Source organism: Urocitellus parryii, chromosome 10, assembly GCF_045843805.1.
Source record: "Urocitellus parryii isolate mUroPar1 chromosome 10, mUroPar1.hap1, whole genome shotgun sequence".
In the NCBI taxonomy this organism is placed as follows: domain Eukaryota; kingdom Metazoa; phylum Chordata; class Mammalia; order Rodentia; family Sciuridae; genus Urocitellus; species Urocitellus parryii.
In genome coordinates, this window is record NC_135540.1 from 114,256,600 (window position 1) to 114,279,654 (window position 23,055).

At 44.0% G+C, this 23,055-nt stretch overlaps 1 protein-coding gene across 1 annotated transcript; it reads right to left on the reverse strand.

The window, feature by feature from the left end:
• Positions 1-21,103: 21,103 nt before the first annotated feature.
• Positions 21,104-21,676, reverse strand: Rhoh (ras homolog family member H). Its single transcript, XM_026387268.2, has one exon. It carries the CDS (start codon positions 21,674-21,676, stop codon positions 21,104-21,106), a length of 573 nt encoding a protein of 190 aa, XP_026243053.1.
• Between the last annotated feature and the right edge of the window lie 1,379 nt (positions 21,677-23,055).

Here is a 23,055-nt window from a genome sequence, read left to right on the forward strand (position 1 = left end):
ACAGAGACCTTTGTTATTGAAACTGACTCTGGGTAGTGGCAAGGCCACAAGGTCCCAGCCTGATGTTGCCAGGCCTCCTTTATTTCTCTGCTCCTTTCCTTCTCTCCCTCCCTCGCCACCTGCACCAACCACATCCTTGGACATCAAGGCTCTCCTGCAGGCTGGGTGTCTGCTCTCCCAGAGCTCCCCAGTGCTGAGGGCCATTACCAAGTAGGTATGACGCATCGTAATCCTTGCCAGTGTACCCCATGTTAAATGGACTTGCCTTGGAAATTTGCTGCGACCTTGCTTGTGTGTTTGAGAAAGGTGACCCTGCTCAATCACCAGGGTGGATCCAGGATTAGGGTGTATTCCTGCAGGAAGTATCTCCGTCCTTGGGTTTAGGGCGTGACAATAGGAGTTTTAGGGAAGTTGAGGTTGAAGATTATTGCTGCTGGGATTAGGGTGTTCCTGCTGCTTGTTCCCGTTGAGTTCTCGTGAGATTCAAATGGGATTTGAAAAAAGCCTCGTGGAGTAGGATTTGGGATCGGAGATATTGGAATTGCCCCTGAACGTGTGTGGAGGCTGGTGTGAGATCCGGAATAAAGAACTGCTGTTTGAACCTACAAAGCTGTGTGGTGGCTCGTGATTCTGTGCCAAGCCGAGACATTGGCACTTGGCATTCGGCACCCCAGCCCTACAGGGGGAGGTCTGCAGGTGTGAGAGCCTCCCCCAGGCCCAAGCTACTCTCACCCACCACACTCTAGTCTCCTATGCCCCCTTCCCCGTCCATCTGAAGGCAACTGCAGCCAAGGTGTTTGCAGAGCCAGTGGAGAACGACATCTCCCATCTGCACACAGATTCATGCAGTAGCAGAGAAATGAACCAGAACTAAGGCAAACACAGAAATACCGCTAAGGAAGGCCTTGGCTTTAACACTGAAGTGAGACCCAAACTGAAAAGTCCCTGTGGAACACCCCCCCACCCAAGCTTCTGCCTTTCTCCTTCTGCTGGAACTGCTCCTAAGGAGCTCACTATGACACTGAAGAATCCAGTGGACACATCCGGGGTTTTTCCTACTTAAATCATCCGTAGCATTTGACAAAATTAAAGACGGCATCAGTCCCTAGATAATGAGGTCACCTGGCTATGAGGTTCATCCATGCCCCCAATGGAAAATGGATGGGGCAGTATTCTTTGCATTTGGTGAATATATACTTGTGCTTAAGTTAACTGTATACAGTAGTCCCCCCTTATCTGCAAGAGATATATCCCAAGTACTGAACTTGATACAGACATGCGTTGCTTAATGATGGGATATGTTCCGAGAAACTCGTCTTTAGGAGATTTCATCACTGTGTGGACAATGTAGTACTCACCCAGGTTACACCCAGTTGTAGCCTGCCACATGCTGTCCATCTTTGACTGAAGATCATGGTGGGGCACACGACTGGACTGCCTTTTCTTATGCATACATTTGGCACTATAAGAGATTATCAACAATCATAAAATAGAATAACTATAACAATATGCTGTAGTAAAAATTATGTGAAAGTGTTTGTTCCCCCTCTCTCAAAATACCTTATTGCAATTCACCCTATTTGCAGACCTCTATTGACCTCAAGTCACTGAAACCACAGAAGTGAAACCACAGATGATGGGATCGACTGCACAGGTCCATCTATGAAAGAGGTTCATTCTCAATCAAGCTTTTTATTTTTTTAATTAATTATTATAGCAAATCCCTCCACAGATGAGTTAAGCCTTACAAGATGTAATATTGTCACCTACTAACCACACCCCTCCACTATGACTCAGAAACTGCATAATCTAGCGATTAATGTCACAGACTTACTGGAACCTTCTGAAACCTCACTACCTGACACGGAGGCTTATCAGCTTAAAGACTAAGAAAAATATATTTAAAAAGGAGGGTTCTCACGAGCAGTTGCAGAAAGGTGCTTCTCTAAGGAGTAAGGGAAACCACAGTTCCGCCCATGCTCTTCTCACCAAGCCTGTGTCCAGTTTGCTTTGCTTGTAGAGCTGGTCTCGGAAGGGGTGACTTCTAGTTTATACAGAGGTGCTGAAGGGCTAACCAGCAACTCTGAAACCTTTTCTCAAGAGGTGATCCTGAAATAGGGCCCTCTGTCTTCAGTGGAATTTGACTGTAGGATGAATTACCTTTAGAACCCAGCACCCGGCACAGAGCCGTACTCTATAAATACAGGTTGAATTAATTAATAAGCATAAAGCAATCTGAGAATAAGATACAGGTGCCCAATGTTGTGGAATAGAGCGGTGTTTCTCAGTGTGTGGTCCGGGAGCCTCTGGGGCTTCCCAAGACTCTGAGGAAAACATGAGATCAAAATCATATTCCTAATAATGCCAAGATCTTTCCTGTCTATTTCACTTGTGTTCTTCACAAGTATACAGGGCTCAAAATTTGTTGAAACAGTTGAATATGCTGCATTGCAACTAGCTTTTAAAAAAAACATTGATATCAGCTTTTGGAATATCAAAGAGAAATACCCACAGATATCTGAGAATTATACCTCTCTTTGTTCTAACCGGATGTATGTTTGAAGATGGATTTTCTTTATATATCGCATCTAAAACAACAAATTGCAAATGGTATCATATTAACTACCGAGGTAGATATGAAATCCAACCACCATCTATTAAGTTAGAAATTAAAGCTAGTGCAAAATTATAAAACCCTTCTTACTATTTTTTTTTCAGGAAAATAGTTGCTTGTATTCAAGAATGTGCTACTTATGTTAACATTTAATGGGTTTTTGATTGCTGTAAATGAAATAATAAATAAATAGTTTATAATGTATCCCGTGAAATTTTAATAAAATTAATATCAATAGCCACAACTCACATCAACAAAAACTCTTTGCTTTGCAATGATTTTTAAGAGTATAAAATGGTCCCCAGACCAAAAAGTTTGAGAACAGCAGATACAAAACAAACTAGATTAAATTCAACTCACTGAGGACTTCATGAAAATAGATTCTGGGCCCTGGCCCTCTAGAGCTGTAATAGAAGACTGAAAATTTGTATTTTATAATACAAATCCCCCCAGAATTCTGACTGTCATTGGTAGAAATAATAAATATGATAAAACTTTGGGAAATGCAGTATCAAAATGCACTGCCATTGTCAGACAAGTCTTTGGTCATTAAACAAACATTTAGCAACACTGCAGTCATCCCTTGAAAGACCATTCCAGCCTCCAAGGATATCAGAATCTGCAGATGCTCAAATCCCTTATATGAAATGTCAAGGCATTTGCATATAACCTGTGCACATCTCCCCATACACTTTAAATCAACTGAAGATAAGATTATTTATAATGCCCAATACAATGTAAATGCTATATACATAGTAGTTAAACTATTGTTTCATAATGATCAAAAAAAGAATTTATCCATGCTCAGTATAGAAGCCAATTCTTTCTGAGTATTTCTGAATATCCAGAATCCATGTACATATAATCCAGGAAATGTCGGGCTCGCTGGGATGTGGTCCAGGTGCCACTGGAAACATGGGGCGGACAGCAAGAACGAGATGCAGCTCCCTTCCTGAAATTCACAGATCAGTGGGAGAGATGGACAGGACAGAGAAGAGGACACACGGTTAATGGGCCCAGGGTGCAGGAAAGAGTGCTGTTGGACACGGGGGCAGAGAAGCCCACTCAGAAGAGCTGGCCTCAGACCACAGGGAGGCTTCAAAAAACAAAGGAGAAAAGGTGATGAGGACCCAGGTGCGATGGCCAGGATGCCTGTGTGATGGGCAGCACTTTGACCGGCAGAGCAAGGTCGGGTCAGGCAGGCTGGAGAGGAGTCCCCTGGAGCTTGGTGGAGACAAGATCAAAAGTCCTGCTTAGGGTACAACTCTGGAGACACTGAGAGGTAGCAGGCCCTCAGGCTGAAGGATGGGAAGCCTGCTCCTTGGTAATTAGAATAAAATGATTTTGGAAGCCAGGGGCCAGGCAGGACAATAGCAAAAATGCTCAGGCCCCCTGGTGTAGAATAAATTAGATAACCTGCTAAAAATCAGACAGTGGGATAAAATAAATTTAATCAACTCTCCCTGAACTTCCTATGCCCTTTTCTTAGGGGATTTCATGCATCCTTTTATAGGAGCAGCTCTTGAAATTCTGGGGTCATGGACGCTTTCGAGAATCTGATGAAAACTTTAGATATTCTTATCAAGGGATAGAAATGAATTAAAGCAAAAAATTGTGTGGCTAGGCAGGATTTTGTCCACTTTTGTATTGCCTTACCTTATATTCATTCTCTCTCTCTCTCTTTCTCTCTCTCTCTCTCTCTCTCTCTCTCTCTCTCTCTCTCTTCTTGTCCTTCTGAAAGAGGTGTCATCTAATAAAAGAAGGAGGGGGGGATAAAAAGGTGATTTTAGCAGAATTAAGCACTGGTGTCCTGTAAGAGGCAGAACATTAGCTGCAGAAACTTTGGAGGTAGAAATTTCCCTCTGAATTCCAAGAAGCCTCTTTCCAGGAAACCAAAAGGAACCAATGCTGAGGAGGAAAGAGGGACAGAGTCCAAATTTGGTGGGAAATGAGGGGGAGAGATGAACCAGATTATGTAGATTTTGATGAATGACTCAATGGAGAAAATAAAGATCTATGCTCGATGAGTAGGAGCGATTGCCTAGCAGGAAGTCTTTCTGGAAATGGACTGTACCTTCATACCCATCAGGTAGCCATACCAAGGGCAGCTTTGACTTCACTTATCTCGGTTCTTCATGAGCCCTCATCTTCCACAGCACTTGGGCCAGTCTTCCCCCAAGCCAGGAGTGCTGGTCACAGTTGGGTAGGCTGCTCACTAAACGAGGTTCTAGGTGGAAGACACAGTAGACACTGAAACAGCCTGTCCTGAGCTTGCCAGGCTCTGAGGGCTGACACAGGGTGGAGTGCACCCAGAGCAAGTGCCATTTTCTAATTTTCCCAGACACAGTGACTGCACTTCCTCAGAGAAAGTAGACTGAGGCTGAAGGAGAAAAATGACTAAAAATGTGACAAATGTGTTTCTACCAATCGCAGAAAGAAGAAAACAGACCCAGAGAGAACACAGCCCAAACCTCAAGCTCAAAGGACAGCCCTTGAGGTACCTGAGGATCAACCAGTCAAAACCACAGGAGGGCTCTGCCCTCCCCACAGCTGGCGCGGAGCAGGCTTGGCGGGCTTCCAGAGGGCACACCTGCTGCCGCCAGGTTCCCGCCAAGTCCTTCCTCCAGGAGGGGCCCCCCGGCTCATTGTGGCTTCCTTCACCCTCGGCCTTTGGAGGAGCCAACTTTGAGAGTGTGGGAAATGCAAGCATCACTCCCCCCCAGGAGAGTTAGGCTGACCTTCCTGCAGCAGATACCCTCCCCACAGGGAATGGGCTCCTGTCACCAGGGCCCCTCTCTGCACCTCATGGTGGGTCTCTCCTTCTACTCTGCTGCCTGAGAGGACAGGCTGAGGTGCAGAGCTCCGTTTGGAACTCCAGGAAGGAGCAGCAAACCTCTACCTTAGTGCTCTTAGGGTCCCAGCTGAACTCTGGAGTTGGGTTGACGTAAGTCAGGGGCACGGGAGAAAAGCATTATCGACTTCATGCAAGGTGCATGTGGCACACTGAGTTGAACAAAGAGTACTACGTTGTGAGGCAGCAACTCAATGACATGGGAAGGCCTAAAAGGGACTTAGACGAGTTGCTTTTGCTCAAAGCCCTGACTCCTAGGCCTGCAGATGCCTGGTGGGTGACTGAAAGCAGGATAAAGCCTGGCATGTCTGCCTTCACTTTGAATTTGTCTTCAGGTCCTGTCAGCTCTGCACCTGGGCCATTTAGCCATTTAAGGAATGTTTATTGAAGAACCGTAAAAGGTTTATTAGCCCTAAATTTATCTAACCCTTAGGTAAATCATGAACACTGAGGAAAGATCTAGAGCATATTTTTCCAGACCCCTGGAGTGGTGTCTTGAAGTCTTCATTCATTGTCCTACACCTTCCAGGACCAGCAGGAGCAACTGAAACCAAGCTGTGAGATGAAACTAGATTCCCCACTTCTGCTGGTTGATGGGGCTTGGGCAGCTGCAGGCCTCACCAACTTCCTTCTGGGTTCTTGTCTCGCAAATGCGAAGAATAAAATTCACCGACAATAACGAAAGGGAAGAGGAGTGAACAGAGTAAGATCTTTTGAAGAAGAGACAGAACTCCCACCATTTGGGAGGAGACTGATAGTGTTACAGGGCTGGGGACTTTCAGGAAATTGAGGCAGTGTGAAGAACCCCCCAATTCTTGCAATCAAGTCAGGAAGATTTCACACGTGTCACTCAGAGCAACAGGCATGAGATTACTGAAGGGATAGGAAAAGGAAAAGGGGTCACTCTGCAGAGAGAGAACGGGTCCTCTCAGAGAAGTACAGTGTGCCTCTCCTGCACTCCAGTTTTATTGGGGATCCCAGAGAAGTTTTCAGAGAGTCTCACCAAGGTCTACTTCTTGACTTTTGACTGATAGCAGGGTGATATCAGACTTTTAAGTGCCCCCAAATTCTAGGCCCATGCTGACCAGTTCTAATTGGATTCTTAACCATACATTCTTACAGAGTTTATGGTTAGGAGGAATCATTCTTATCTCCCTGAGTCCCAGGAGCTGGTCTGTGAAAAGGATCACAAAAGTCCCCCCTTCGGGGTACCTTGGATTTATCTGATTGACATTATTTGAGGCCTGCATTTCTCCTGCTGATGACAGGGAGTTTGCTGAGGCATTTGACATATCCTGTCCACTTAAGACAGGGCTGCAGGTAAATTGCTTCTTGAAAAAGAAATCATGTGAGAGTTAGCATAGTGGGCCTGTTATTGAAAATGATTTCCTTAACCTCCTGTTCTGTTCCAACCACTTACATTTGTCTGTCCCCATCACAAGCATCTCATGGGAATGGAATTGCCACCTTCCAGGATCACAGGTCCAATAGATAACATTCTGCATCTTGGGAAATCCCTCTTAAGATAAGCTCAAGATAAGGACTTCTTGAGCCACCTCACAGAACCAGACCACAGTAGGACCAAAACTGCTGACTTGGCAGCCATCTCCCCCCTGACCTGCTTCTCCCTCTGTTTAAACCTAAAGCTTCTGTCAACAGTGCAAGCTAGGGGGATGCCGAACCTCACGCTGACTTCCCATATTGATTAAATTTTCCTTTCCTGCTTGGTCTTTGGGATGAGTGGTTGGGCCTGGTTTGTTGGGTCCATGGGAGTCAGGTCTTGGGCTCTGGTAACAAGAGAATTACTTAAACAAGACCTCAATGGGATTCTCTGTTTCAACTTCTTGACCTTGCGAACAAGGATGTTGCCTCTATCGATGGGGAATTTTATTTCCAGCTTTTAAGAAATTGCATTCGGGTCAGGGTGATCATCTCACGTGTGCTGTTTTTAAAAGCCTTTAATTTGAATGGTCAATACGCTAGAGGGATGTATTTTTGTGGCCTATCCTGAGTCTCTTTAGAGACCAGGGACCCAGGGTACAGAAATATGTGCCTGGCACAGCACCCAGTATTTACAGCCTTTAATTCTCAGAACCACTTCCTGAGGTATGGCTGTCTCCATTTCATAGATGAGAAAACAAGCTCCGAAATATTATAAAGCTTGCCTGAGGTCCATGTTCCCACTCACTCCTCCACCAACCCATCAGAGTGAACCATTCTGGGTCATGTTCTACTGTAGCTGTCCTTCATGGAAAGGGCCTCTGGGAGTCCATTTAAAAGAGTCACTCTCGACAGGGTATTTTATAAGAAAAGGAATAGGCAGATTTTTGTTGTTAGATTAGATACAGAAAAAAAAGACTGTCTGCTCAAAGGTCAAGCAGATGCGTTCTGACAGTCTGCCCGAGGAGGCTGGTTTCCCAGAACAAGTCTTGATCCCATTATTGCCTGTCAGAAAATGGCTCAGGCATTTTATCAGGAGCACTGATTTTCTTCCCAGAATGAGGTTGAAAAATTACATTATATACCAAAAAAGGTCTGTCCCAAGACTAGGCCTAGGACAATTTTTCCTTTCAGTGCTATCATGGTGGACATCACCTGTGATTGATGAGTTACAGGGCTGTTGCCATTTAATTATGTAATTAGGACAATCATGGTGTCACAACAGTCACCGCAGGACAGAGAAAGTAGGGAATCCTCTTTTGATACTTACTAAATGTTGATTCAGTGAATTGAATGAACTTTCCTAAACAGAAAAGTGAGTGACTGTGATCACTGCTCAAAGTACAACCCACAGTCCAGGTGGGTTATACAAACTGTGACTGGAACCACAGAAGGTAAGCACAGAAACAGAGTACAATGCATTCAGAAAGTTCCGCAGCAATTAGACAATGTCTGTGAAATCTATGACAATTTTTTTAAGAGAGAGAGAGAGAGAGAGAGAATTTTAATATTCATTTACTTTTTTTAGTTCTCAGCGGACACAACATCTTTGTTTGTATGTGGTGCTGAGGATCGAACCCGGGCCACACACATATGCCAGGGGTGTGCGCTACCACTTGAGCCACATCCCCAGCCCCTCTAATGACAATTAAAAAAAAAAAAATCACTTTTTTTTAAACTAAAGTTTTTTTCTTTTTTTGGTATTGTGGATTGAACGGAGGGGGCACTTTGCCACTGAATTACATCCCCAGTCATAAATAAATACACATATTACACACACGTTATTTATGATATCTATAGATGTATAGATATATAATTTTGAAACAGAATTTCACTAAATTGCCTAGCCTGGCCCTGAATTATCGGTCCTTCTACCTTCTACTCAGCTGGGATTACCAGAGGGATTACCAGACCAGGTCTTTGGTTTTTGTTTTGAGAGGGAGTCTCACTAAGCTGCCGGGGCTGGCCTTGAACTTGCTTGAACTTGGCGATTCTGCTGCCTCCGCCCACCCCCAAGCCCCACGGCAGCTGTGATGACAGGCCTGCCACAGAACCTGCCACAGGACTTTTAGATGTCCTTGTTTAGTTTGGTTTCCTCCTCCACCCCGGCCTCCCGTTTTCTTCTATTAATTCTTGGTTTTCTTGTTCTCCTTTTCAGAATCCGTTGTGTTTTTCATGTGTTGATCGCCAGGGCTGGAGAGCAAGAGGAAAAAGGTCCTTCGCTGTAGCCCATTAATCAGGCGATCCCAAAGCCATGGGAAAGGCCAGACTTGGTCTCCCTAGAAGAAGTTCCATTTCTAAGAAAACAGCCTGCATAGAAAGCGCCCAGCATGGGCTACACCACCCTCCGCGGTGCAGCCCAGGACAGCGCAGCTGAGAGGCCGCCTCCGGCGCAGGGCGCAGGGCGCAGGGCGCGGGTCCGCGGTCCAGGGCTCCGGGGCTCGCTCACCTGGCCCCACCCCACCCCGAGCTGCCGCCGCAGGGAGTGTCAGAGAGACGTTGGCATCAAAGCAGAGCCAGAAGGAGGCTCTGTGTTGTGGCAGGATGGGGTGTTCTTTCCCCGGCCCCCCTTTCCTTCCTCCCCAGGGCCCCCTCCCAGCCCTTCCTGGAAGGAAGTCTGGTGAACTGAGAGGTGTCAGCAAGAGAGGGGGCAGTTCCCCCGCTGCTTTGCTGGAGGGCATGAACCGCCTGCGGGGCCAAGGGAATCTGAGGCCGCCCTTCAGCGCCCCAGCCCCAGGGAGCGGAGCGAGGGAGCTGCCCACGAGGTGGAAGAGAAGGAGGAACCGAAGACAGCGAGGAGAGCAAGGTCATCAGGAACCTCAGTGACTTGGCCAGAAGCTCAAGCAAACTCTGGACTCCACATCTATCAAACCAAGATTTTTCTTCCTGGGACTGGATGTTTCTGGAAGGCTGTTCCAGTTTATGTAATGAACCAGGTGGTCAGGAGCCCAGGCTGGGGGCTAGATGGATAGAGTCTTGAGTCTGCCCCAGGCTAAGCTCCTGACCTTGCTAAAAGTTTCCTCATCTGTAAAATGGGGATGATAATAGTACATTCATCTTAATCTTGCCCAATTGCAGGAAGTACACACACACACACACACATATTTATGTGTGTATATATATATATATATATATATATATATATATACATACACACACATGTGTATACATATCATGATGAATATCTGTGGTTATTACTATGGCTCTAAACATATGTATAGATATAGACATGTATGTTATATATATGCATTATATATACACATGTATAAGCACACATACACATGCACACTTTCCATGTCAAAGTTCAATAAAAGGCATAGATGCAATTAACAAACACAATACACACACTGCCATTGCACAACAGTGTACATACTCCATTACACAACAAGGTAGGAGTATGTCCCTTTATTAACACGCTGACACTGAAAGCTGTTCACAATGTAATAAGTGAAGAAAACAGATTGCAACTCAGATTGCAGCACAAGATCCTATTTCTGTGAAAATACATACATGTGTGGATGAGAAAAGATCTGAAAGAGTGTAGAAAAAAATGAGGTTAACAATGGTATTTGAAGTGAGTTTTAGTATTGTCTTTTTTTGTGTGTCACTGTCTTTTCTCATATTTGGAAAAATCAGCATGCAACTTGGATGGACAGATAGAGAAAACATCTGTATAAATAATCTTTGAGCTGGGCATGGTGGTGCACATCTGTAATCACAGCAACTCCAGAGGAAGAGGAAGGAGGATGGCAGGTTCAAGGTCAGCCTGGGCTACTTAGACCCTGTCTCAAAAAAAAAGGGGGGGGGGCTGGGATGTAGAGATGTTGGTGGTAAAGTGCCCCTGGTTTCGATTTTAAAAAAAGAAGAAAAAGAAGAAGAATCATTGTCTGTTATGTTCCTTTACATTTTTCTAACAAGAATAGGCTGCTTTGGGGCAAAGTGGTAGGGAGCATCCCCCAGGTTCCCTGGTACCCTTGAAGTCCCAGCCTGAGTTGCTGCAGGCTCACAACTCTGTGTTGAGCTTGTTAATAACAGACAAGGCAGTGCTGCTGGCTAGATGTCCTTGTCCTCCTGCTTCTCTTCTCTTGCTGGCTCCATGTGCTGGTCTTTGCATCTGACATTTCCATCTTCTTTTTTGAATCACCTGCCAATGCTCTTAACATTTTAAGCAAAGGGTAGACCTTTAAACTTTCATTATTGAAAGCTGAATTAAAAAGTTTCAGAGTCCAAAGCTCCAGGGTAGAGACCAGAAGGACCCAGGCCTGCAGGGAAGGCAAGAGCACCTGGGATCCAGGCCTGGCCTCAAGCCCAGCTTTGCCTGCATCCAGCTGTGTGGCCTGGGGCAATTAGAGAGTCAGCTTCTTCATCTGTAAAGTGACCAGGTTTAGGCTAAATCCTCCCTGACATACCTTCCAACTAAAAAAATGTGAATCTAGTAAATAATAGATAAGCAAAAGGAAATGTTCTGGCTGTGTTGATTTAGATACTAAATCCTTGATGGAAATATCTACATTAACAGAAGGAGAGAAGAAAGTTAGTATGGTTTTGCCTGCAGTGTCCAGAGAATTGGGGTAAATGTGGCTGAGGGCTTGGGTTTATAGAAACTTTTTTTTTTTCTTTCAGACTTTTACATTTGTTGAACAGAGATATAATCCATATCTGTTTAACTCAATGAGTTCTATCTTAGCCCATTGGGACAACTATAACAAGGTATTTTAGACTGGGTTAGAACTTTATTTCTCACAGTTCTGGAGGCTGAGAAGTCCAAGATCAAGTCTCCAGCAGACTCAATGTCTAATGAGGTCCTGATCCTCATAGATGTGCTTTCCTGCTGCATCCTCATATGGTAGGAAGGGCAAGGAGACTCCTTTACTGCCTTTCCATAAGGATGCTGATCCCATTCACCTCCTGAAAGTCACATCCTTTAGTACTGTCATGTTTAGGACCTAACATGATTTGGAGAAACACCTTCATTCAGATCATAGCAAGTGCTTAGCAGACAACCCCATTAGTAATGGCTTCAAATTTTTTCTAAATGTTCCAGTGATTAAAAATAATAGTGACCTCCAGGGCTGGGAATAGGTCAGTAACTTTTGGTCAGTAACTGCATCTGACTGGCTGAGCCATATTATGTTCCTATTATGTGTTGATTTAGATACTAAATGTCCTAGACTGCATTTCTTCCCCCACAGTCATCCTGAGCCTCAAATGAAAGCATGGTGGAGTGGAGAAAGAGGAATTTGGAGTCAAGAGATCTAAGTACAAGTCTTGATTCTCCTAGCATCTGTTACATGCATGTAGACAAGTCCGTTTGCCTTCCTGAATCTTAGCTTCCTGGTCTGGAAATTAGCTTGGGCTAATTTTAATAATAATAAACCATAGCATTGTGGTAACATCATGGGAGACAGCATACACAAAGTACCAAAGGACCTGTAGCATGCTGGCCAAATATTGGCAATTACTACAATAAAAGAGGGAAAAGCACTTTGTAAATTCTTGAAGTGCCGTATAATCTGTGGGGATGATGATCATGAAGGTTATTCGTGTATGAAATATGGTTCAGCGTGTACAATGGGTACAGCATAGTTTCAGATGCTGGAGCCATTAAAGATGGGTAAGAGGGGTGCCTGGCTGCATAAAGAAGTGATGGAAGGAGGTGAAATGGGAAGGGAAATGTATTACAGGAGTGCACAGATATGGTGATTTATCTGGGGCTCTCTGGAAACTTTTTAGAAAGGTATCTCCTATCCAGATCCTCAGAAACTCTTCAATGCCCTGAGACAAGAGGATCACCATGCAACAGCTACCCTCGGGTCACTTCTGGTGACTCACTTGAATTATACCCTGTCAATTGCAATCAGTGTGAAAGTTCTACAGCTTTTGGAGTGCCTTGTTATGTTCTTTTTAAATATCACCGCCATGGGGGGGCGGGGCAAGTGCATCTAGCTGTTTTGAGGGGTGTGCACTAGCACCCTGCGACCTCGTTACTTCCCAAGCCCAGCTGCCACGTGCTTGCACAGCCTGCAGATTCTTGCATTTGCTCTGCCATGCCCATCAGACAAGGTCTTGACTCTGAGCCCTATCTAGACCCTATTCTAGTCATTTCCTTCCTTTTGTTCAGAATCTGCTGGAAACCACTTGGCTGTGTGAGCCCTCAGCCTTTGTGAATCCTGTCAGTTTTCTCTTCTGGGTTATTTGCTAATCCGGCTGCTGAAGCAGCCCTCAGTCTGGGTAGGAGGTCAACAGACAGGATGGAATCCCCAGTGAAGGCAGTCACTTCTGGAGGAGGCTGCGCATTATCAAATACCAATCAGTGTGGAAACTGTCCCTTCTGGCCAAGAAGGAAGAATTGAAGCTTCTTTCTTTCTTTTTTTCTTTTTCTTTTTTTTTTTTTCTTTTTGAACTCAGCAGCCCTGAACCACTGAGCCAATCACCGCCCCCTTTTTTATTTTTTATTTTGAGACCGGATCTCACTAAGTTGCTTAGGACCTCACCAAACTGCCGAGGCTGGTTTTGAACTTGCGATCCTCCTGCCTCCCTCCCAAGTAACTGGAATTGCCGATGTGCACCGTCACACCTGACACTTGCCTCTTTTTCGCAGGGATTATTTGTGTTAAAACCAGGCCATGGATGGGCTGTGTGAACCTCAACCAGGCTCCTGCTCTGTTAGGCCTCCCTCTCCTATTCAATTACCAAATATTTTCTCTTCTTCCTTATTTATTTTATTCCTAGTACCCATCATTCATCCCCGTTGATCTTATTTGCTTATTTTTATGGTTATTGGCTGTACACTCAAGCCTAAGTAGATCCTGAACCTCATGAGAGCAGGAATTTAGGCAATTAGCATAGTTTGAAGCTAAGAGGGTCCCGGTGCAGCAGGACACACAAGCACCAGGCTCTGTGTATCCCAGTCATAAAGGTAAGCAGGGGTCATTCTCTCCAGTAATGGCCTCTCTGCTTTTTCTAAATCAATCTCATGGAAAACCAAAGAGCTTTGAAACGCTGAACAAATAAAGAAGAGAGTGGAGATCTGTTGCCACTTACAATAAGGACCTGAGCCTCTGTCAATCCCTCCTGTCACCAAAATTCACCTGGCTGTGCTAAGGAGTAATACTAGAAATGATGATGTATAAGAAACATGGATTCAATAGCAATTTATGAAAAGTGGACAAGTGGAAATCCCAAGTCCCTTTCTACTTATGATTCTTAAGAGAAAAGAACATCAAAAAAAGGCTGTAGGAAGAGCAAAGTGGTCCAGATCTGCCACCAACCCTTGAGGCTTTGGACAAGTCAGTTAACAGTCTCAAGACCCCAAGTGTCATCATCCATGAAACTGCAGGATCCTCCTAGCTCTGAGGAGCTGAAGATAACAATTGAATATTTGGCACCATTTATTAAGCACTTACTGTGTACCAGACATAATACAGCATCTACCTAAACTAGCTCTTTAAAGCTCACTACTCTGATAATATTCTCTCCATTTTACACCAGAGGAAAGGGTCTAGAGTTTAATTAGCTTACACAAGGTTGAAAGGTCAATCTCATCATCTTGGCTAAATTATCAAATATAATGAACACTAAATTAGTTAATAGTTTATATTATATATAATTTTTAACTAGTCAAGTTTAATTATACCAAATTCAGTAAAATTGGGACATTTCAAAAAGTAGCTGTAAAAGAATTCTCTCTCTCTCTCTCTCTCTCTCTCTCTCTCTCTCTCTCCTTCTACACACACACACACACACACACACACACACACATACACACACACACACATACATATATGTATCTGACTCAGTGTGTGACAGAGTTGGGATTCAAATCCAGACCATTAGATGGAAGAAGAACCTGAATTTTTAAAAATGTTTTAAGTTATGAACTTCATTATAAACTCAAAAATATATAAAATATATAAGAATGCTTTTGAGCAATAAATAATAACAGAAAAAGTTGATGAACACCAATTACTGACTTCTCAAACTCAAGAAGTAGAACATTACCAATACCTGTCACAAGATTGGATGGCCGTGCCCATCACACTAACCCAACCCCAGAAAAGGTAACTACCTATTTGAATGCTGTGTTAATTGTTCCTGGACTTTAAAAACCTTTTTAACCCTAAATATTATGTCTTTAAGATTTGTTCACATTTGAACGTCACATAAATGGAATAAGACTAATGTATTATTTTTGCCACTTGCTTTTTTGTCTACAATATTATCTATACTCATTCACATTGATTAGGTATAGGTATATTTTATTCATTTTCATTGTTACAAAGTTTGTGCAAAGACACCAAAATTCATTTAGCTATTCTGAATTAATTTTAGTTTATGGCATTACATTGTTCCTAGTTTTTACTATTATCTATAATGTTACAAAGAACATTCTCACCCATGTCTCCCAGGAAATCTATGTAAGGGTATCTCTAGAGCATGAAATTCTGGGTCAAAGGTATAGAATAGTAAGTACTACTAAGTAACACTTAAATGTTATACCAATTTAAGCTCCCACAAGTAGTTTATAAGAGTTCCTATTATGTCATATCCTTATCGATGCTTGGTATTGTCATACTTATTATTTCTTTTCCCAATATGGTCATTTGAAAATGATTAAACACATTGTGTGTGTGTGTGTGTGTGTGTGTGTGTGTGTGTGTGTTGTATTGGGGATTAAATCCAAGGGTGGGCTCTACCTCTGAGCTACATCATTAGCCCTTTTTATTTTTGAGACAGAGACTCACTAAGTTATCCAAGCTAGGCTAGAATTTGCAATCCTCCTGCCTTAGCCTCCTGAGTCACTGGGATTATAGGGGTGCACCACCACATCGAGTTTAAACATATTTTCTATTGTTCATTGGTCATGCATATTTTCTCTTCTTAGAAATATCCGTCTTAAAAATTGGGCTTTTTTCTTGTTGATTTGTAGTCATTCTTTATATATTATGGATAACAACAGAGCTTCTTGAGTATAATTGTGTCATTAGAAGACCTGAAATTTTTGAACATTACTATTCTGGAACTATTCTTTTGCTTATTCAGAATAGACTTAATCAACCCCTTCCTCCTTTTTCTTCCAAGAAAATAGATGTAAAGAGTGATGATATTTCTTGGGTTTTGTGGCACAGGAAAGAGCCGTTACCCACACTGTTAACCCCAACACTTTCAATAGGGCTTAGTAATCACTTAATGCCAAAGCATATAGAAGACTTTTAATATGTATCGAGTGTATCACTCAGGAAGAAACCAAATTTGTTCTAGGTGGTTCAAATGAAGAGATCTGAATGAAAGCCCTACTTGTTGAGGTCTCCATTAAGGAGCTACATCAGGAATGTTGCTGCATCCAAAAACAAGCACCAGCTGGAGGTGTGGAATAGAAGCTGCCTAGCAGGAGCTGGAGTTGCAGAGAGACACATTGCCAAGTCAGCACCAGAGCAGGAGAGGTGTAGGGGAAAACACTCCGCCATTCCTTGCTCCTATTTACCCACTTCTGGCCAGAGTGTCCCATTAGCTATACCATGTGGATGCCAGGAAGAGATCCTGGGCCACTCAGCCCACAGGGTGAGCCTCTCAGGCACACAGGAGGGCAGCGAAGAGTGAACAAGGGATATGGGGAGTGGGAACAGCAAAAGACAAGGGGATAGAACCACCTGAGACACTATTGTGAGAAGAATGACAAAAGGACCGTCACACAGGAAGGCTGGCAAGCGTCATACGTCAGCCCGCCCTACAGTGTGCCCATGGTGGCTAAATTAGCAAGCGTAGTGAACACTAAATACAATTAATCATATAGTTTTTAGCTGGCCAAGTTTAATTATACCAGAATTAGATAGCAAGACTGGGATCCTCAGTTTCTTACCAACAGAAAGAGAATCTCTACCTTGTCAGCCTGTTATGAACTCTACATGAGATGACTCTGTGGAGTGCCTAACACAGGGCCCAGAGCCAACAGGCATCTGAACACAATTTGTTGCTATTTTTATGATCCTATGGGTCATCTCACTGTTAACAATGTTACAAATAGAACTTGCTTCTGCTGGGTTTTCCATCATTTGGCCCACAATTGGCCAGTTCTAGAAAGTTCCAACCTCAGCTAGAATATTCAGCTTCTGTTTCAGCATAGGAACCTGACAAACACATAACACTCCTGGCTGCATGGTAGTTTACAGATATAAAGTACTTTCACAATTGTTATTATTAACAATACTTACAGAGTACCTATGTTTTAAGAAAAAGAATTTGAGACCGAAAGATATACAGCTCAGATTTTTTTTTTTTTACTCTAAATACATCATAATTGTCTGGCTTTTTATCTACCATTAAGTTCCATGTCAGGATATATTTTAGAGTCTATCAAAAAGTTAATGCTGACTTTAAGCTTAATCAAGTTCTCTTCATGAACTCATATCACAAGTCATTTCCACGGCTTATTTTATCTTTTATTGAAAAAAAAAAAACTGTTGAGATCTTGGCCCATGATTGTTTCTTTGTTTTATCAGGAGAGATATAGTCTCAGGACAAATAAGTCTCTCCGTGGAGTTGTGCCAATCTCACGCAACCCAAAATACTGCCTTCTCGGCTCTAGGGACACTCATGAATCCCCTGTCCCTTCTATCATATCGTTACCCTGCAGATGTGCCAAACTGGAATCCTTCCATCCTGTCTCATTCTAGATAAAGGGACCTTCCTGGGCATGAAATTCTTGAAAGGAAAGACCCACACACTCTCTTCTCCCCTGTTGCTCCCTCAAAGAAATTAAATGAAACCTGAGGGGTGGGGAAGTGAGATAAGAAAAAGCAAATATTTCCCAAGCTTTTTAAAGCATTAAATTATGGTGTATTTATCTCTGCCAATTCACACACCATCTATGTATGAATTGACACTGAAAAGCCAATGGTTGGAATAGGGGCCCTTGCAAATGATGGCGCTCTGTGACTTAGATGGCTCTTATTCTCACTACCAGAAAAAAAAAGAAATAAAAGGGGACCAGACTTGGAATATGTTATTGAAAGATAATGCTTTAGAGCTAGGCCTGTAGCTTGTCTAGAATGCGTGGGGCCCTGGGTTCAATTGCCAGCACTGCAGAAGTTAAAAATGATGTTTTAAATTCAGGCCCCTTGACTGGTGGGGCTGGAGCCTCAAGCTATGTGAGATAGGATGTGGCAAAGTCATTCAGTCAGGCTGCTCTGGGAGGAAGTGGGGCACAGTGGTTTTGAGCAGAGCTTTGGAGTCACACAGACCTGATTGAGACTCCTGGTAACTGCCACTCACCTGCAGTGTGGCTTAGATTTGTTTCATTAATAGGCTGAGCCTCTGTTTCCTTGTATAAGAGGAGATTCATTATAATGTGAGCCATCTACACCCATGTGGTGTGATCATGACATTCAAATGTTAAACACGGCACCCAGCACATCCAAAGCAATCCAGAAACTTGAACTATTAGGATGCTCCCGGTTTTCTCGTCACTCAGTCTAATTCCATCACACAAGATTCTACTGCCCCCATTTAACTAGTCAGTTATAAAGTAAGACATAATGGCATTGCTGTGGATGGAATATTTATGTTCCCCCCAAATCCATGTGTGGAAGCCCAATCCCCAATGTGATAGCATTAGGAGGTGGATCCTTAGTGCTCTTATAAGAAGAGACAGGTGGGAACACAGCAAGAAGATCACCATCTGCAAACCAGGAATATTGGCCTCACCAGAACCCAGCCATACTGGCACCCGATCTCAGACTCCCCACCTCCAAACTATAAGACAAAAACTTTTGTAATTTAAGTCACACCACATGTGGTATTTCATGATAGCAGCCCCGAATGAATGAGTTTCTTGACCACTCAAATCAATTCTTTCATGTAAACAAGAGCATATTCACTTTTCTGATTTGGAATAGTAAAGAATGGACATAACAATAGTCTACAGAAAGGTACCACAAGTATTGAAGTGCAAGAAACATTTGCCTTCCTGCAGGCCAGCAAAAATAAATATGTGCTCATGTAGAACATGCATTAACCTGGATTCCACCCAAATGAACTGTTTTCACCTCTCGCCCCTTCGAGCTGGTGAGGGTCTGCTTCCTTCTCATCAACTTCTCCATAGTACAAAAGCCCAAATTCTGTGTTTCTCCAGTTCAGTTCAACACAACTATATTTAACTCCTGTTCTTCCCTATGCTAGGCCTTGGGGTCACAGAGATGATAGGAGGTGGCACTGCCTTCAAGAACATGTAACCCAGCAGGGACGACAGACACTGCCTGGCTCAACTTCTATCAGGTTCCCACTGAGGAGGGTTCAAGCCTAGAGTCTTCTCCAAGCAGTAGGCACAGGCCTGGTCTGTGTGTCCTCGCCTAGATAACAGCAAAGCCATTTGTGCCCTCCCTAACCTGCCCTTCCTCCTCTGCTGGAGGAACCACACAAAGGTGATGCAGAGGCAAGGATAAGCTGCAGGACTGGAGGGATGAGACGGGTTGAAGGCAGATCCTTAATCCCAAAGAATCGAGGCAACCCTCCCACCAGAGACTAAGACGCAGGTCCCAGCCTTTTACTGCATGTGGGTGAGAGGAGAGAGAGAGAGGAGAGAGAGGAGAGAGACGAGGAGAAAGCAGTGTGGGGTGAGAACAGATTTGATTTTCAACTCTGGTTATAGCTATACAGAATTGGCCAAATAAGGCAACAGAATGCTGTGACTATAATAATAGTCACTCACCCAGCTGCTGCCTTACCTGTGATGTGTAATAGCCTGTGGCACCAGAATAATGAGGTACTGCACATAAATAAGTACTACCCTAAATGTGGTTCAGGTGACTCTCAGTTTTATTTGATTGAGGCAGAAAATGACATATCTGGGTATAGTAAATTATATAGCTTCACAATTTCTTCAAGTTACATAGAATTCTATTCAAAGTTTTAACAGATAAACAACATCATGCTTTTAAGCTATTAGATAGAATAGGGGTTTAGGGGTGTGTGTGTGTTCATCCCTATTTATTTAGTATTATCCCTGGTAACTCTTAACAAAGAGTAATTACCTGAGCAATTTCTTCACAGCTGTGCTTGTGATTTATTGGTTTGGATTTTTCACTCAAGAATTTATATTCATGAAATAGTAAAAGCTATGAATTCTACCTTTTCTCCTTGCACACACCTATACAGGCACTTTCTCAATTATTCAGAATTCATAAAATTCATAAAGTATGTTGTCATGCCAGGCAGTTTAGAGTTGGAAAACAAGTTTGTCAAATGAACCACCAAGCAGAACTTCATGCCTGCCTGCTTTCACAAGACCTTCAGCCACTCAGAGCCACCATGTCACAAGTGACAGGCAAAGAGCAGAGGTCCCTGAAGTGAGCATGAGCTCTCACTCCTGTTCCACGTCCTGCTGCCATTGTCTGGAGCAGTGTGATTCCCTGCCCGAAGCATTTCCCTTCCAAGGGACCTGGGGAACGAACGACTGAGGAGAACTTAGTGCACAACTGGGGTTCTTTGGGTGGAAGGTAAGATGGCATATAAGAAATGCTTTTTTACAATTACAATGAAATACGGTGGTAACTGTGGAAAATCATCAGGCGAGTAGGGACATATGTTTATGGAACCGTATTCTATATACAACTCTAAATAACAGGTAAGTGGTAAATGGATTACAAGAATCAGTTAATGGTCATTTTAAAATTCGATGACCTAGGAAAATCCAGCAGGCAAGTGGTTTTTTTGACGGAACTACTGATTCAGGTTATAGTGTTAAAAACAATAACACTATAAACATATGGCGAAGCCCTATGAGGTTATTTCATTCATACAGCAGTTTGTAAGTAAGTAGGAAAAGACTTCCCAAGTGTGAAAACTAATTATATACCAGAGCTGCATGGTTTGTTATTATTTAAATAAAGTGTGTCTTTAATTATGGAATGCTTGGAAAACTCCATTGTCCAAAATCATGAAGGACGTTTTAGTTTTTTTAATTGAAGATGAACTATCCATTACAGCTTCCCAAGGAGTTTGTTTCTCTGATCATATTGTGCGAGGTGTTGGTTTGTAGTTAGTGAAAACATCCACGGGCTCAGTCTCAACAGCTGTATCCAACAGGACGGGCTGCTGGGGGGTGCCTGGAATCAGCACCGACCTTCCCATCTTGCCTGCTTCCCCCCTTCCCATCGTTCTTTGGCATGTGTTCCTGAGTGTTGGGTGAAGTGTCCTGGGGATTAGAAGATCTTGCACTCGATGGAGAAGAGTCTCCTTCTGTTTCGTCGCCTGGCCTGGTTGACGGCAGTCCGGACAGCACACTCAAACACCTGCTGCACTCCCCGGTTGCTGAGGGCTGAGCACTCCAGGTAGCCCTTGGCTCGCACATCCTGGGCCAGTTTCTTCCCTTCTATGGCATTGATGCAGGAGGCCCTGTGGGGCCCCACTTCCCGCTGGTCGGTCTGGGTGGCCACCACCAGCACCGGGGTACAGGGCAGGTTGCTCCTGATTTCACCAATCCACTTGTTCTTCAAGTTCAAGAACGAGTTATGGTTGGCCACGGAATAGCACATCAGCACCACGTCAGCCTGCTGGTAGGACAGGGGGCGGATGCTTCTGAAGGCATCATTGCCAGCAGTGTCCCAGAGGCCCAGGCTGATCTGGATGCCATCCATGAAGACGTCCACACCCGTGTTCTCGTACACCGTGGGCTTATAGGCCTCGGGGAAGGTCTCAGAGGTGAAACGCACCAACAGGGAGGTTTTCCCCACAGCGCTGTCGCCCACCAACACGCACTTGATGGAACTCAGCATCTTCCCAGACTGGAGTCCCGTGCTCAAACCCTGAATCCCCAGGAAAGGAGCCCTCAGTGGGCTGCCGCAGCGAATGCCATTCAGCAAAGGGACCAAAGACCAGGTGGGCTTGTGTTCTCAGGGTGTCTGGCAGCAATCTGCAGATGTTATTTCTCCCCGTCCATCCAGGGGAGAGACACCATGTACGTGGAAAACTTCCAAGCCTCGTCTCCAACTAGAACAGAAAGAGAAGAGGGGGAAATTGAGTCTTTTTGTGTGTCATGATGACCGGGAGCTTTCTGAATGGCAAGCTGATGGAATGGGGGGCTCATCTCAGGGCAACTTCCCAACCCCACTGTCCAACCCCACTGTCCAGCCCCACTTCCCCCTGAGCTAAGTCAGATAAGACCTGTTCTCCCTCCACACTGGCACCCACAAGGCCTCCTGATCAAGAAGCAGAAGCTGATTGTATCTTTAACATCAGCCTAGTGATGGAAGCCCAAGCAACTGCTCTGAGCACCACATGTAAAAGCCTCGGTAGCAACCTGGTGTGTGAATGCCGCACTCCCAAGCAGGTGGCTGCTCCGCGAAGTGACCAAGGCAAGCACGCTCTCCCCGGCTTCGGTTTCTGGTGGATTCCAGACCCTTTGGGAACTGCAAGAAAGAGAACTGTGATGAGCAATGGATGCTAAGTGCATTTGCTTCATTGGTTAATCATCCAGTCCTTGGCTAGGTGGGAGTTCGAGTTGAGGCAAGAAAAAATAAATCACTAGAAGCCGGGTGTGGTGGCCTACACCTGTAATCCCAGGGTTCTGGAGGCTGAGGCAGGAGTATTGCAAGTTCAAAGCCAGCCTCAGCAATTTAGTGAGGCCTAAGCAACTTAGCAAGACCCTGTCCTCCCACCTCCACCCCCAAAAAAGGGTTGGGGGTGGGGATGTGGTTCAGTAGTTAAGTGCTCTTGGGTTCAATCCCCAGTATCCCCCCCCCAAAAAAAAATCACTAGAAATCTAACAATTTGCTGTAGTTTTCCCCTTGAGACTTTGCCCAAAACTGGCTACAGATGGAATAAAATGTCGCTGGAGTTTTCTGCACCAGAAATCAGGCTCCATTATCTCCACAAGGACATGGCTTTTTTAGCACGTTGCCTGGACTCTGAGCCTCAGTTTACATGTCTGTAAGAATGTGATAAATTTAGGAACCATTTCTCAGAGATGTTGTGAGAATTAAATTAGTTCTTTCTTCAACAGTCTCATGTTTTCAGATTTCTACAGACCTTTCCCCACACACACACTCCAATCTTTTTGGACGGCCATTAGGAATTATATGACGTCCCTGGTTAAACAAAATTACCTTATTCAGTGCCTGTCAAACAGGGCTGCGAAAGTGAAGGACACAATCTG

What these genes read in the sequence shown, in the direction of transcription:
- Rhoh (XM_026387268.2), bottom strand. Translation starts at nt 21,676, where the DNA reads ATGCTGAGTTCCATCAAGTGCGTGTTGGTGGGCGACAGCGCTGTGGGG.